General features: G+C 37.1%; 1 protein-coding gene across 1 annotated transcript in view; it reads left to right on the forward strand.

The window, feature by feature from the left end:
* The window catches only part of SYNE2 (spectrin repeat containing nuclear envelope protein 2), a 289,020-nt gene that overhangs the window by 40,803 nt on the left and 231,221 nt on the right, over positions 1-16,996 (forward strand). The window contains 1 exon segment of the mRNA XM_032482160.1: positions 3,645-3,774. Within this exon segment, the coding sequence (XP_032338051.1) occupies positions 3,696-3,774 (79 nt within the window). The 5' untranslated portion in view covers positions 3,645-3,695.

Raw genomic sequence — 16,996 nt, forward strand, 5'->3', positions numbered from 1 at the left:
TCTCATTGTGAAGGTATACATATACAGGTTCCATAGCATATGGATTGGAGAACTGACCCTCAACTAAGTAATACCTTGTTCCCCATTCACTGTCATTTCATTAAAATGAAAGGAAAAAAGTTTCTCTTCTCAAAGCAGAAATAGGCATTCATCATTTGAAATTTTAAAAATGCAGATAAGGGAAAGGAAGAAAATAAAAATCACTCACAATGCCATTCATTACAAATAATCTCTATTCACATTTCATTTTTGAGTTGCAAAAATTCTAATCATAATAATCCATATGCCAAGATTTCTTTTTTTTTTCCTTTTTTAGAAAAGGAAATTCTCTAGTGTTTTGAGGTTTTAGAGATACCAGGTGCATATTAAGATAGATTGCATAAGCAAACCACAGTCGTTTCACAATAGCTTATGCCATTTATGAAAGCACATGTATTAATTTACATGGGTTTTAAAAACACACTTCCACATGATTCTACTTGATCTTCGACTCTTTTACGCCGCTACATTAATTCTTTGCGTAATCTTTGGTTATATTTCATGGTGATCCATTATTTTCATTCTGAACCCTGATGTGATCTAATTGCGTGTAGCTTATTATTTGAAAAGGAAAAGTAAGGCAATGGAAAGTAGGCTTCTGTGCTGTGATTTTCCCCTGAAAAGGCAGCCCTTGGGCCCCACAGGGAAATCTGGTGCAAAGGATCAGATGGCCCTCAGGATTTTGGTTGATAGACCCTCAGAACTCATTGAGACCCTGGCCAAGCCTTTATTCCTCTTTCTGCCTTCCCTTTTCATATTCTTTCTAGCTTCTCAATACGGATCGTGTGAAATCTCTCAAAGCTTTTCTTCTCTGCTCTGTTCCAGTTTTTCATGAGCCCTGTTTAGCAAATAAGTTTTTCTCTGGAGAGGCAGTCGTTTCTCACCAAAAATACTTGTGTTGGAAATGTCATCATACATCGCCTTCAGTCAGATCCTCATGACCTCTGTAGCATGTTTTGATAAAAAATTGTACTAATACAGTATTTGGATCAATGATCTAACACTTGCAGTTGTGTCAGTCTTCATAGTTTGGTTTTACTTTTGATGGACTTTTTTTAGAAGCTCTAGGAAAGTCTTCAATAAATTAAAATTTTTAATTAATTTTATTTTATTGACTTGTTTGTTAATAAATTTTCACTGTTAAAAACAGAAACCTCTCAGACAGTTATGTTAAGGTCTAGACTTTTTTTTTTTAAAGAAATACTAATTTCTTTTTTACAACTTTAATATAGAATGTAGTGGATCCTGCATACCAATCTAGCACAGGAACATTTCTTGATCCTCTGGTAATCAGTTTGTTGTCTGTTGTTCTGTTTTTATCTTAAATTCTTTCCCCTACACTTGATGACTCACAGTTATTTCATGTTGCATGGCAATGAGTGGTTCTCAGCAACATTCATATTAAAGTCAAGGAATTATCCAAATAATGCCTACAGGACTCATTGGAGTGAGATGCTGATTTATGTTAAGTACACTCCTGGCATCACATCTATCTCCAGCTTCAAGTGATGGGACATGCCTTCTCTGTTGCTTCCATAACACCTCCTACGTACATTTCTTAGGAGATTTCATTCAATATTATGTTCATCTGTCATTCTCAGAAGACCGAATTCCTTGAGAGCAGGGTATAGCATATATAAACGTTTGTTGAATAAACGAGTGAAAGAAAGAATAAACAAAATCTGGCAAAGTTTTAGCAGGCTCTACCAGGTACCAACATGTTTTGGTTAAGAGCATGTACTCTGAAGCCAAAACCACCTGGATTCAAATCTTAGCTCTATCATTTACTAGCTATATGTCCTTAGACAACTGTGTATGTATGACATTTGTGTGTCTCAGTTTTGTCTTTTCAAATACAGGATAATTATATTAGGATATACAACCTAACTCATAGAGTTGTGCTTAGAACAGTGCCTATGTATAGTAAGTACTGAATAAGGTTTGCTACTGTTGTTATTATCCTTTTTTTAAAAAATGTCCCTGGCATGAAAAGTGGGGACCTTTAGGAAATTCATTCTGGAATTCAGTTTTTCTCCCATCATCATGAAGAAGTGTTATATCTTCACTTTGGGTTCAGGAGTTCTTGGTATGGGAAGGGGTAGTGGAGGTCTTCAGTACACCAAGAACTGAGGACATTTGTACTTTTATCAATCATCAGGCTCACTTGAACTAACAAGCAGCTTTTTATTTTGGTTAGAATTGTATCAGCTCAGTATAGGAACTCTTACCTCAGGCAGACTCTGATTCATCTCTGCAAGGTAACAGAAATTAATCACTAGTTAATAAACATAATTTATTTGGTAGGTAAAATCTTTAACAGCAGTGATCCATGGAAGAGATGATAAAGGAGTTTGGATGATAAGCAGAGTAGTTGGATGAGAAGACAATTGAAAGATTTTTGAAGTCTGGCTCTAGCATAAGATTTTTAATGATTTTTGTTCTTTGCATTTTTTTCAAGTGGTCTATTGGATATGATTGATTGTAACTGGCTGTTGGCCTTAGGTTTATTTATTTATTTATTTTTGTGGGGGAGGTAATTAGGTTTATTTACTTATTTACTCTTTTAATGGAGGTGCTGGGGATTGAATCCGGGACCTCATGCACGCTAAGCATGCGCTCTACCACTGAGCTATACCCCCCCACCAAGTTTATTATTTTTTTAGCCTCCCCTCCCCCAACATTTTATTATGAAGAATTTCTAATATGCAGCAAAGTTAATGGATTTTACAGTGGAAAACATTCATATATTCAACACCCGGATTCTGCCATTGACATTTTGCTATACTTGTATTTGAACACTTGTCCATTCATCTGTTCATCCCCTAGTACATTTTATGTTTTAGTATGTTCTGTTAGGTTTATTTTGATAGGAAGGTCATCGTCTGCATGGGAGAAGTCAGTGTTTTATTCTCAGTCCCCAGGATACTAATAGTGGCATACACACACATGAAGCAGTACTTTTAACGAGCTGCACAATAAGAATTACTCTTACTGGAAGGATTCTTTAAGAGTCAAAGTGGGGGTTGAGAAAGAAATGTGTAGGTGGGAAACTAAGGACTTGGGAAAATAATATAATTAGATAATTCATGAAAACATTTTTATGATAGAGTTCTTTTTTAGTTTCACTTTGCAACCTATGCAAACCAAGTTTTTACTGTTTCCTGTAAATGGCAACAATCATGGAGCAGAAAAGGAACTAAGTTAAAAGTTTTAAAGAAAATCCGTGTTGGTTGAAGGTTAATAAAATAATACACACAAACACCTAAGATAGTTTGTGTCAACTTTACATCCTCTGGACGAGTTACAGAGTCTAATCTGTGTTGCTTTCATTTTCACTGCTAGTTCAGAACCCACAATGCTTGCTCTTGTGGAGTTCTGCCTGCAACTCTAAAGAGCCTGAAGAGGTCCTAGGGCAAAATCTTGATTATGATTCAAAAACGAAGGTGTAGTCACTTGGTTCCTCATGTCTAAGCAAACACTCACTAGAAAGCTGTGATTCTTTTGGAGGGCAGTTTCTGGTTGCTGTGGCTTTCTGGCAATGCGTGTTTACTAGAAATGCGGAGCTGCAGAGGTACTAATGAGCATTTATCCGTTTCTATTTTTAGTTCACTTCTTTAACTGAGATGGACATGATATAATCTCCATTGAGTCAAAGGATGGCATCTAGTCCTGTGCTTCTCACCGAAGATGAACAGGCTTCCTTGGGCATCGATGATCTCCATATTTCACTGCAAGGTAATTAAGATTGGGTGGGGTGACACCCATAGCAACTTTGGGGACCTCACCCTCATCTATTCACAAATTCTATTGCTTTCTGTCTCTCGTATGGTAAAATACATACATATGTCTATATTTTTACAATTGTAGAACCTCTCCGTATACTTCAATGTCCTTATTGCTGTCTCAGCTCTGTAAGAAAGGAATACCTGGAAGGAATTTGGTATCTTGGTTTCTCACTCTGAGCTCATGTGTTTGATTTGCAATGAAAATTAAATAGTTAACCATGGTCCTCTTGGTATTGTTTGCATTTATTTTACATCTTTTTGTATATAGCCTCTTTTAAATGTACATCCTTATTTTTCCCTAATAAAAAGGAAGAGTAGTAGTATTAAAAATGAATGAACTTTCAGTCACATGAATTATGTTTACATTTATGCAAGTAAGTAATTTCTGTATTTTTTAAATGCTTCTTATGGCTTATGGCAATATTCGTTATGTACTTTGAAAATTCATTAGCCACTAGACTTTCCACCTCTGTTGAAAATCTTGGAGCTGAGTAAAGTTAGCTAGTGTAGAAGAAAAAAAGCCATGGCAAGTCTTTGAAAATATTTATATAACTATGTGTTTTAAAGTAGTTTAAAGATTATTGACAGTATTATGCAACATTCTTAGAGTATCACTTAGAAGCCATAGCTTTTTTTTTTTTTTTTTTTTTTTTTTTTTGAGTGAGGAGGTAATTAAGTAGAGGAAGTGTTGGGGATTGAACCCAGGACCTTGTGTGTGTGAAGCATGTGCTCCACCACTTGAACTATACCCTCTCCAGAAGCCATAGCTTTTGAATCACTTACTTTTTAATTTTTAGCTTATTTTTAATGTAATATTAAAAAAAATTAAAGTATAATAGGCATACAACATTAGTTTCAGGTGTACAACGTAATCATTTGATATTTGTAGAGTTTGCAAAATGATCACCACAGTAAGTCTAATTAACACCTGTCACCATACACAGTCAGATTTTTTTTTTCTCTTAGCAACTTTCAAATATGCAATACAGTGTTATTAACTGTGTTCACCATGCTGTACATTATATTTGTTTGAGTCATGCATGATAAAGATCCCCAAAAGACTTTCATTTTGATACCTCTTTGTAATTGAAAATGTGTTTTGAATGATTAGCTTCTCGACTTTGGGGCAATAGCTGTTGCAATAGACTATACCTATATATATCAGGCTTTGAAATATGTAATTTGTATAGACTGAGAAACATACAATATGTTGAGGGGATAGTACTTGAGGTAAGAACTTAAAAAATCCTCAGTAAGTACATTTTTAATAGTGTCATATACTTAAAAAAACCTTTTATTATATTTTATTCCACTGGAAAACAAAATAACTATTGGGCCTCACCCAGAGTGGTCCCCTAGGAATACTGCTGCCCTTTTATGGGATTCCTTCTTACTGGGTGCCAGGCTGGCTTGTCAGCTGCTGCTGTCTCCCAGCAGTCCTTACTCTGCTGTGTTGTTAGAAAGCATGCTTCAAGGTACTTGCAAGTTCAAAGAGGCAATAAAGTTTTCTTTCTGGACTGCAGTAATCTTCATAACCTCATACCTGGATTCTTGAATTAAAAAAAATGAAAATAGTGTCATATACTCTTTATAAGCAGTTGGAATCAAATTTTCATTTAACTGAAAAAACCCAACGTTCTTGTTTTTGTTTGAAGTTTTTGTTGTGTGTGAGTAGTAACTCATGTGACCTACAGGGTGATAGTGCATCAATAAATTTTCAGGTAAATCTAATTTCTTTTTTTTTTTCTTTGAATTAATTGATCCTGATTTTTATTTTATTTATTTAATTTTTTATTTGAGTTTTATTGAGATACAGTTTCCAGTTGATTGAAATATACAGTGTTGTATACGTTTAAGGTGTATAGCATAATGACTTACATACATCATGAGATGATTATCACAATAAGTTTAGTGAACATCCATTATCTCCTATAGATACAAAATTAAAGAAATAGAAAAAAAATTTATTCCTTGTGGTGAGAACTCATAGGATTTATTCTTTTAACAAATTTCATGTGTAACATACAGCAGTGTTAATTATATTTATCATGTGTACATTACTTACCTAGTATTTATGTTTTTTTAAACTTTTTAGAAGTTATTTATTTTATTTTATTTATTTTGGGGGGAGGTGATTAGGTTTGTTTATTTATTTATTTATTTAAAAAATTTTTTTAAATTGAAGTATAGTTGATTTACAGTGTTAATCTCAGGTGTACAACAAGGTGATTCAGTTATACATACATGTATGTATATATATGTTTGACATTCTTTTCCCTTATAGTGTATTACAAGAAATTCAATATAGTTCCTTGTGCTACACAGTAAATCCTTGTTGTTTATCTATTTTATATATAGTAGTGTGTATCTGTTAGTCCCAAACTCCTAATTTATCCTTCCTCCTATTTCCCCTTTGGTAACCACAGTTTGTTTTCTATGTCTATGAGTCAATTTTTGGTTTGTAAATAAAATTTGTATCTTTTTTTTAGATTCCACATATAAGTGATATCATATGATATTTGTCTTTCTCTGTCTGACTTCACTTAATATGATAACCTCTAGGTCCATCCATGTTGCGGCAAATGGCATTATTTCATTCTTTTTTATGATTAAGTAATATTCCATTGTACATGCATGCACATACACACACACACACACACACACACACACACCACATTTTCTGTATCCAATCATCTGTTGATGGATATTTAGGTTGCTTCCATGTCTTGGCTAATGTAAATAGTGCTGCTATGAACATTGGGGTGCATGTGTCTTTTTGAATTAGAGTTTTTGTCTTTTCCAGATACACGCCCAGGAGTGGGATTACCAGATCATATAACTCTATTTTTAGTTTTTTAAGGAACTTCTGTAGTTTCCATGGGAACTATAGGAGTTCCCACGACTATAGAATAAAGTGGCTTCACCAATTTACATTCCCAACAGCGTAGGAGGGTTCCCTTTTCTCCACACCCTCTCCAGCATTTATTATTTGTAGACTTCTTGATGATGGCCATTCTGACTGGTGAGAGGTGATACCTCATCGTAGTTTTGATTTGCGTTTCTCTAATAATTAGTGATGTTGAGCATCTTTTCACATGCCTATTGGCCACTTACATGTCTTCTTTGGGGAAATGTCTATTTAGGTCTTCTGCCCAGTAAATCTAATTTCTAATGCTGGTTCTGCACTGACTAGTTCTTTGAGCTTGGATAAGAAACTTATTTTTTTTGAGTCTCAGTTTCCTCATATTTAAAATATGGATAATAATGCCTATATTGCACCTGTGCTTTGAAGATGAAATACAGTGCATGCAAAGAGCTTAGCACAGTGCCTGCCTGACACAGAATGTGAGCTCAGAAAATGCATTGTAGTTTCTTTATATGTGTTTACAGTCCGAGTCTTTGTCCCAAAGGATATCTTGTCCAGGAGCACAAAGCTAAAGTAGAAACAGCATGGTGGGTAGGAAAAAATTGTAAACAGAAGTCTGGTTTTTCCTGGTTTTTTGTTTTGACATTTTTATTCAATGGCTTCCCAGCACAAATGGGATAAAGTCTGGACTTCTTGGTGTGGCTTTTCCTGTCTGCTGCTCTCCATTCTCTCTGCCCTCAGGTCTCACAAGCTTTGTTCAGGTTGCTCCCCCGCAGCCCCACTGCCTCCTCCTCCCACTGGAAGAATCCAGCTCATCCAGCCCTCATCTATCCTGGTCCATCCCAAACTCAGCCGGACTCAGCCTCCTCCACAAGCCCCACTTTCTCTTTGGTTGAGATTTGTGCTCCCTCCTCTGTTCACCCATAGTACCTATTTTAGTGCTTATAATTGTATGATGAATATTATATTTAAAGATGTTTCCCCACTGCAGAGTCTAATATAGCCCACTCTAGCGTACATAGCACTCTTACATCCATTGTCTCATTTGATCCTCACAACCATGGTAAGGTAGATTTTTTTTTCTTCAAGATACAGAGAAGGAAGCTATGGCTCAGAAAGACGGAATTACTCTCCCAGAGTCACCCAGCTAGTGAGCAGCAGGGCTGGGTTTTGACCTGGAGGAGAGTTTTCTTTCCACTGCACCACACCCACTCTGACATGGTTCAAAGAACAGTTTCAAAGAGGGAATTTCCCCAACAACTTTCTTGGGAAGATGCATGTAAATCTTAGCCTTATCGTAGTTAATCCATAGCAAACTTTTATTTTTATTTTGTTATTTAAATTTTTTTTTAGCAAACTTTTACATCCAGAATATGGAGGGGTATTTTCAAGTAACATTAAGGATCTCAGGTTCACAAATAGCTCAAAATACTTAGCAAATTACTGATAAATGACTGTTTTCTTATAGCATGTTTTGAATTATGCTCAGTTATACAGTCTGCTTTACAACAGGAGATGAGGATGGGCTGTTCGGCATTGGAAATGTAATGTACGTGTACTACCAGTGTGAATGATTTTCCTTCACGGTTTACTTAGAGGAATGTGATGCTGCATGCATTGCTCTTTGTGGGAGAGGTGGAAAGCCAATACTATGATGTCTTCAGGTTTGACCTGGGCAAGGGTGCTCACATTAGCCAGGTACCTTCAGCCAAGGAGTTTCCATGACTATAGAATGAAGGCATAACTGTGAAATGAATGGATTTCCCAAAAAGTTGTATCAGCAGGTTTATAATAGTTCTTTTGGCCTGAGTTGTTGAAAGAAGGAGAGAAAGGAAGGGGGTGAAGAAGGACAGAGGGAAGGAAGGAAGGAACTTGTATATATTTCTGAAGGTAGCTTTGGTTTCATTGCAGGATTATTAGCTATTTAGATGAAAAATTGATAGACAGTGTTAAATACATGAGCTACTATTGAACTGCAGGCTGTTGGCAATAGTCTTAAAAGCATTTGTCTTTGTACACTATGTAAGCAGACTTGTGTTCCACAAAATTCACATGTGCTTAGTGATCCTTGGGATACTATAAGAAAAGAGATTTTATATAACACGAGAGGATCAAAATCACTGCTCATAAGAAAATTTTTTTCTCCTCATTTCAGAACCTTTTTAAAAGGCAGACAGAGGCCTATTTAACTTATAATGCCTGTTTTTATTTTAGCTAAAACTTATCTAAGGGGAGACAGTTATGGCCATACTCTGAGGATAATATGCTCAAGAAGAGATTAGAATGTCTGTGTTGAAATGTGAATCACTGTTGATACGCTATGAAAACAGGTGTCTTCTGTGTGCAGGGCTGATAAGGCATCAGGCCGAAGGGATCAGACAGTACTTTGCTGAAACGCATAGAGCAGGACAATAAGTAAGCGACTTCGTCTTTTTGTTCATCATTTGTGTGATCTTTGAGAAAATGTCTTTATGAAGGGATTTTTAAGGGCCCCTTTTATAGTAAGATATTTGTGTTCTCTTAGTCTGGTGAGGATACTAGCATTGAAATGGTTGGATTTTGGGGAGGAAAAAGAAATGGCATTTGTGAATTTGAGCCAATTAATGTAAAAAATGTAATTTATTTCAGTTTAGTGCATTTGGTACTACTATGGATGGTCCACATTTTAAATAAATTATATAAAAATTTAAATAAAAGTTCAGGCTATTAAAATTATAAATAAATGGCCACCTTTAAAAATTATTTGCTTTTCTGAGGTTTCCACTATAAAATTTCTTTAAATCTTTCCATTGCATTTCTTACTTGGCAAAAATAATAGCTACTTCTTTCCCTTTTATCCTAAGAAAGTAGTAACTGCATATTTTGTCTGAAATAACATCTCTGCTAAGCTCTTCAGGTGGGGAAGATATGTTCAGAAAACAATTCTTTGATGTATTGGATAGATATGATTCTGGAAGCAGTAAGGGGTAAAGTCGGATAATATCACAGCATTTTCAAGTTGTAAGGGACTTTCTTTGCCATTCAATTTAATCTGAGACCAAAGGAGGAATTCCTTCAGTAGTATTTCTGGAATGAAGATCCTTGAGGGAGTTGAATTCAAGCCCAAGAAGTTTGGGGATTTTGTTTTTAGGCAGCAGGTAGCTGTTGGGTCTTGAGGATGAGAGGACGTGGTCAGTGATCAGAGTTGTGCCTTAGGAGATTAATCTGGCTTTGAGGTTTAGGAAGACTTGAAAGGGGTGAGAAAGTGAAGTTGGAGAAACTGATTAGAAGTTTTTGCAAATTCCTGGGTGTTGGGTAATGCTGGCCTGGATTAGAGTTACAGCGGTGAGTAGGAAAGTGTGGGGCAGACAGGAAACCGTTAAGATGGCAGACTCAGTAGGACAGCAGTCGTCAACTACTGAATATGGATAATAAGGTGGAGAAGCTCCAAGGTTAGAAGGGTTAGAACCTGAGCTGTTTGAGATAATAGTGGTGGCAGCTGTAACATCCAAATTATTAACTTCCTTTTCATTTAGATGTCTTTTCACTAAGTATTTTAATGGCATCAAATGATAAGACTATTGAATACTATTTTACATCAATGTGCTTAAAATAAATTATTGTAGATAAAAGATCCTGTTTTCAAAGAAACTCTTTCTTGAGAACTTCCCATATCATGGAAAGCTTAAAAGCACGACATAGGTAGAGGACCCTTTTGAAAGTCAGATTAATAATGAGTGACATGAAGATAGAAAATAAAGTGTGATTACCAGCAAGGAGAGAGTGGGGAGGGATAGATAAGGAGTTTGGGATTAACAGATCCAGATTACTGTAAATAAAATACATAAACAACACGGACCTACTGTATGCCACAGGGAACCATATTCAGTATCTTGTAATGAGCTGTAATGGAAAAGAATCTGGAAAAAAAATGTGTATGCATATGTATAACTGAATCACTGTGCTGTACCAACTATACTTCAGTAAAAAATGAGAATTAAAAAAAATTACTAACAAGTGAAGTTGACTGACTAGGCTGACTCATCTTGTGTATTTTAAATGGAATCTTGGCAATTTTGAACTGTTTTGGATCCTTTACGTATTTCAGATTTGTTGTTTCTTTTTAACACATAAATATAAGAATTTGTTGGCCATAAAAGGACACAGTAAATGTATGTACCAGGAGCACCTTATTTTGTTTTCAAAAATGAGGTAGGCCAGGGCTTTAGAACAACAGCATCTGAATACAGAGCTATCATCAGCCAGACGAAGAGCTCGGAAGGAGTATGTGTTCTGTTACCTTTGCGACCAGAGGAGGAGTTAACTTTCATGCAGTCCTGCCAAAATGCCGGTGAATGGTTAACCGTCTGCATGAACCTGTACAAAACCATGTTCAGCCCAGTTACTGTGTCATTTCAAACAATGCTCGTCTGTTTTATTTAGTGCTCTTACCTTCTAGATGACATATTTTAAAAGATTGAAAAGCCCTTTATGCCTCCTGGGTAGACATTGCTTAGTAGGGCTGAGTAGTGAAATGTGAGTCTCTGTAGTTAGGTTATTACTCCATTTAAATGTATTTATTATTTACTGAGTATCCATCTGAAGGGAGGCTTTCAATATATGTATTATTTTTAATAACATTAGAAATTATTCGTATTCAGTGGTTTCGTTTACAAGCATAATTATGTGAGGTAATGTTGAATTTTATTTAGTTGTTCAGTAAATACCAGATGCCAACCATATGTTGTGTGCTGGGTGTTAAGGATGCAAAGATGAATAGATTGAATACCTTCCAGAGGCATGTGGTCCAGCTGTGCTTTTGCCTGTTGGTGTCATGTGGAAGTGACATCAGCAAGTAAGACAAATAAGGACTTCCCTGGAGTTTGTTTTCTTGCCAAACCCTTTGTAATTATTCCTTATCCTGGAGTTTCTTCTCATCTTTGAACATCACTTACTTTACGAAGCCATCTGAGTTCTCTAAGTGTATGTTAGGTGCCCTGCATAGGAAACTCTTGTATCTTTCTTGCCAATGAAATTTCTGACATATTTTAGGCTTTCAATGAATAACTGCATAATGAAAAAATGAGTGGCCATTCTACTATAAAAAAATGTACCTTAGGTACCCTGAATTAGAAGAATTATTTGAGACGAGGGTATAGCTTAGTGGTAGAGTGCGTGCTTAGCATGCACAAGGTTCTGGGTTCAGTCCCCAGTACCTCCATTAAAAAGAAAGGAAGGAAGGAAGGAAGGAAGGAAGAAAGAAAAACCTAATTACCACTCCACCCCACCCAACCTCCCCCCCACCAAATAAAAAGAGGAATTGTTCGGCGTTCAGGATAGTCAGCCACAATGGAAACATAGATTTCTTTAGACACGAGGCAGTGAGGCGTGTGTATGGTGTTTGGGGGCTCAGTAGTATTCTAGTATCGTGTTTCTGAAAGAAATTCTGTTCTGCCTTATGACAGTGAGTGAATGAAACTGGGTGAACTCTGAGAAAGAGGAATGGAATTAATAAAAGGCTTCTGGGTAGAATTTCTCCCCTTTTGCACCCGGGTCCTCATAATGGGATTTTGGTGGAAATGATGAGTGAAGAGTAAGAAGAGGACATGTGTGTAGTAATTAGCAGACAGTATTTCTGCTTCTCTAACCAAGTCAGACTGCTTCATTACTACGGGGTCTTTCTTGGCTAATTAGGTGATAATTATACCCAGAGAAAATAATCAAGGGATAGTCCTTCGCCGGCTATCAGCACTGTCCTAACCCAGCACAAAAGCTAACAAAGTTTCTGATTTCATAGTAGCTGATACTGTCTCTTGCAGTATTTCCTTAGGGGATTATTTGCCTTGATATTGTAAAGCTTCATGATTTTAAAAATATCCCAACTGAATGAAAAACAAAATAGTTCTGTAAGCAGTGGTGTTTGCAGTGAACAGTGTTTTTCAGGGAAGATTTTTTTTTTCCTAGGTTGTATATGCGGTTTTGTCTTCTGGGAACTTTGGTTCTGTGTTTTCCAGAAGTTTGGGGATAAGCTTACTTTATTCTGGGTCAGTTACATTTTGAAAAGTAGGGCAAGATAAATCCAGGGTCATTTAGAGTCTTGTTAAAGTAGGTTAACAAAGATCTCATTCATTCCTTATAGAAATCAGAATCTTTTTTAATTAGCCCCATGGGAGATACAAGATTTTTCTGAGTGTTTGTGTATGTGGATGTGTTGGGAGGGGGAGTAATTATTCAGGAAAAATAAAAGTGAAAATAATTTCCCCTTGAAAATGGGAAAGTAAGAAGTAAATATAAGAGATTAATTTATAATCATTTGGTGGGTTTAGTGTGTGATTTTATTCTCTAAAAATCGGAGGTCATCCTACACGTGCCTCTTCAAGAGATTACTTCCCTTATCTGGTTTCAGCATTGGTGATTATAATTTCTCCAAATGGCTCCGTTTTTCTAAACCATCCAGCAGGGCAATTCAGTAAAAGGCACCTGCATTTGTTGTTGTCAGTATATATGAGAACTGAAGTTTATTGACCACAGTGTTTTTAGAGTCATTTAAAACTGGTAGATAAAAGGATATGAATGAGTTATTAGAGAAATGGAATATTCGAAGGACTCAGTGTGTACGTCTTTAGAGGAGAATTATCCTGAATAATCTCTCCTGGTCACTGATGTTCTGCGAGGTGACACGTGTTGAATGGGAAGAAAATGGTAGGAGAGGTGCCACACACTCGCCACTCTCGGTGGGGAGCAGTACCTACTGGTCGTGCCGTGGTCTTTTCAGTCCTGACTACTCAGGAGACCACCAATTACAAGAGCAGCGAAAGGTTACCAGGTGAAGGGCACCTGGCTCAAATACAGAACACAAACAGCCCTTCTCAAATTTGAGTAACATGTAAGATCTTTCCAAAACAGTCGTGTTGCTGGCCTCATCTCCTGTTAAGAAGGATATTAATAGTGGGAACTGGTTCTGCTGTGTGTGTCTGTCTGCCTCCGTCTGAACATTTACCAGGCAGAACTTCCCTGAGGGTTTGATATCTTCAAAACAAAACATTTCAAAAGTACAGGTGAATTCACACCTACCACTTCATCACATAATTAGGATCTTTATGAGTACAGGTAAATCTGTTCATGGATATAGTCCTGCAGCGTGTTTCCTGAGACTGTACCTTGTAACAAGCACCATTTTGGGCTGAGAGATTACTGAGGTGAACAACTCCAACAAGCTTCATATGCCCAGGATGCTTGCATTTCAGTTAGGGAGACAAAGAATAAATAATCAAGAAAAAAAATCAAACATTAAAAGTGAATTTTTGCAGTGGTTGCCTGAGTGCCTTCTTTAAACTGAATGGTCAGAGGAGGCCTCTGAGGAGGAGATGCTTAAGGAGTGATTGAATAACACAGTGGCACTTCTGGGCAAAGAACTAGGGAAGAACATTTTGGTCTGAAGCAATGGCTCAAGGAAAAGCTCAAAAGTAAGAACAGACTTGATGCATTCAGGGAAAAAGGGAGCCTGGTGTGGCTGGATTATGGTGGACGGAGGGTGGCGTGATTGGTGTTGGAGAGCAGGGCAAGGCAGAGCTGTGTCAGGCAGGGATTCGTCTGCTCTAAGCTAAGGTGTGTGGATGGGAAACCTTTGGAAAGTTTTAATCAGGGAAATAACATGATCTGATTTACATTTTCCTGGAAGATCACTCTGACTGCTGGGTGGGGAGGAGATTATCTGGGAGCAGGAGGGGAAGCAGGAATGCCAGTTAGAATGCTTTTGTTGTAGTCCAGGTGAGATATCATAGTATTTTGGACCAGGGTGGTAGCAATGGGATGAAGAACCATGGATTTTTTTTTTCAAAGGGTATTTGTGAGTGTTGGGATGTGTTGGGTGAGTAATAAGAGACATCAAGGATAATTTCTAAATTTTTGCCTTGAGCAATTGAGTAGCTGGTTGTATAATTTATTACAATAAAGAAGACTAGTAGATAAACAAATTTTGGGGAAATCAAGCACTTATTTTTGTCAAGATAGATCTGATATGCTTATTTGATATCTAAATGGAGATACCGAGTAGATGATTGGATGTCAGGATTCAGAGTTCTAGAGGGGTATAGATTTGGGAGCCATCAGCATATGGCTGGTATATTTACATTTAAAACCATGGACTGCACCCCAATGTTTATAGCAGCATTATTTGCAGTAGCCAAGACACGGAAGCAATCTAAATGTCCATTGACAGATGAATGGATAAAGAAAATGGATAAAGAAAACACACACACACCACACACACAGACACTGGAATACTACTTGACCATAAAAAATCAAATAATTCCATTTGCAGCAATGTGGATGGACCTAGAGATTATCTCACTAAGTGAGGTAAGTCAGAAGTCAGACAAACACCATATGATGTCACTTATATGTGGAATCTAAAAAGGATGATACAAAACAAATAAAGTCACAGACATAGAATACATAGTTACCAAAGGTGAAAGGAAGGACAAGGATAAATTAGGAATTTGGGATTAGCAGGTACACACTACTACATATAAAATAGATAAACAAGGACCTACTGTATAGCACAGAGAACTATATTCAATATCTTATAATAGCCTATAAAGGAAATGAATCCAAAAAAAGAGAATATATATACATATATACATATTTATATAAAACTGAATTGCTTTACTGTACACCTGAAACATTGTAAATCAACTATACTTCAATTAAAAAAAAAAGCCGTAGACTGGATGAGAGTCCCTGTGGAGTGTGTAGCTAGAGCAGACCTTTCAGGTCTTTCAGTGCTCAGAGGTCTAGCAGAAGAGGAGTAAGCAGAGGACACTGAGAAGGAGTAGCCAAGGGCCAAAGAAGGAAAACCAGGCAAATGTGATGGCTTGGAAACCCCTAGATGAGGATGTTTCAAGTAGGGGGTGTGGTCAACTGTGGCTACTAGATTGGGCTCAGTTGGTGGCACTGTGGGGTGTGGTCTTCTTGGACTGAATGTGGAGACAGGAAGCTGGTGGTCCAACCGAGAGATAGTGGTGTCCTGATCTAGGAAGTGCCAGTGGAGATTGAGAGAAATAAATACCCAGAGCTATCTAAGAGGTACAATTTTCAGGGCTTTTTAAATTTTTTAATTTTATCTTCAGCTTTATTGAGGTAATTGTCAGGACTTTTTGATTGACTGGGTATGGGAAGATGAGGGAGAGGGAAGTCTCAAAGATAATTCAGGTTTATTCTTGGGCAAATGAGTGGATGATGGAACCATTTACTGAAAAAAAAAATGCAGTAGAACAACTTTGGTGAGGGAGGGAGTTGGTTACAGATGATCACTCCGTTCTGGATATGTTGAGTTTGAAGTGTCTATGCAGTAACTAAGTGGAGACACCCAGAAGAAAGCCAGGTATACATACACGAAGCTCAGGAGAAACAGACCCCTGGGCTGAAGGTAAAGATTTGGAAGTGATTAGTATAGAAATGATCATTGGTTCCCTTGGAGTAGATGAAAGTACCTAGAAAAAGAGAAGAAGGGCCTAGGCAGAACATTACAGACATAGAAAAAGCAAAACAAGCTCCTAATAGGGCCGGAGAAGGGGAGCTGGAGAAGTAGGAAGAAAACCGTGGAATCCTAAGAATGAGACTATTTCAGGAAAGAGAGGGTAGTAAACAGTATCAGAAGTTTCAAGATATCCAAAAAATACTGGGAAGTTTCCATGAGGTTTAGCAATGGGCATATTGTAGCTGGTCTAGCGAAGAATTAAGTGGTGTGGATGGGGTAGAAGCCAGCTTTTAGTGGGTTGAGAAGTGAGTGGTAGGGAAGGAAGTGAAGATAGCCAGTGTAGACAATTCTTCCAAGAAGTTTGGGAGAAGAGAGAGAGAGTGGTAGCTGGAGGGGCCGTGGATCTGGTATTTCAGCTGATTTTTAATTACAATGAGGAGAACATGAATTTTAGTATCAGACACATCTGGTTTTGAATTCCTTCTCCACCAAATGTGACATCACAGTATCCAGGACATAGTAGACTTTCAATAAATGCTTAATGAATGAGTGACTAAAAACCTTCATCTTCCAGGAGCTGCAGTTTTCTCATTTACAAAATGCCTGCCTGACCAGGAGGCTTTAATGAAATAATGTCCTTGTTCTTTACCTTTGAGTCTTACTTCTTCCTGGACATGGCTTGTTTAACCAGCCTTCTGAGCCCCCCTCCAAGCATATCTTAGGATACCCGTGTGTTAGAATAGATGTATATTGAGTTACATTATGTTACTATCTCAGAATTTATTATTCCATCACTATTTTTGCCAGGCTCTTCCTGTTCCTTTATGTTGTCTCAAGAATCAGTCA

The sequence above is a fragment of the Camelus ferus genome, chromosome 6 (genome assembly GCF_009834535.1).
Source record: "Camelus ferus isolate YT-003-E chromosome 6, BCGSAC_Cfer_1.0, whole genome shotgun sequence".
In the NCBI taxonomy this organism is placed as follows: domain Eukaryota; kingdom Metazoa; phylum Chordata; class Mammalia; order Artiodactyla; family Camelidae; genus Camelus; species Camelus ferus.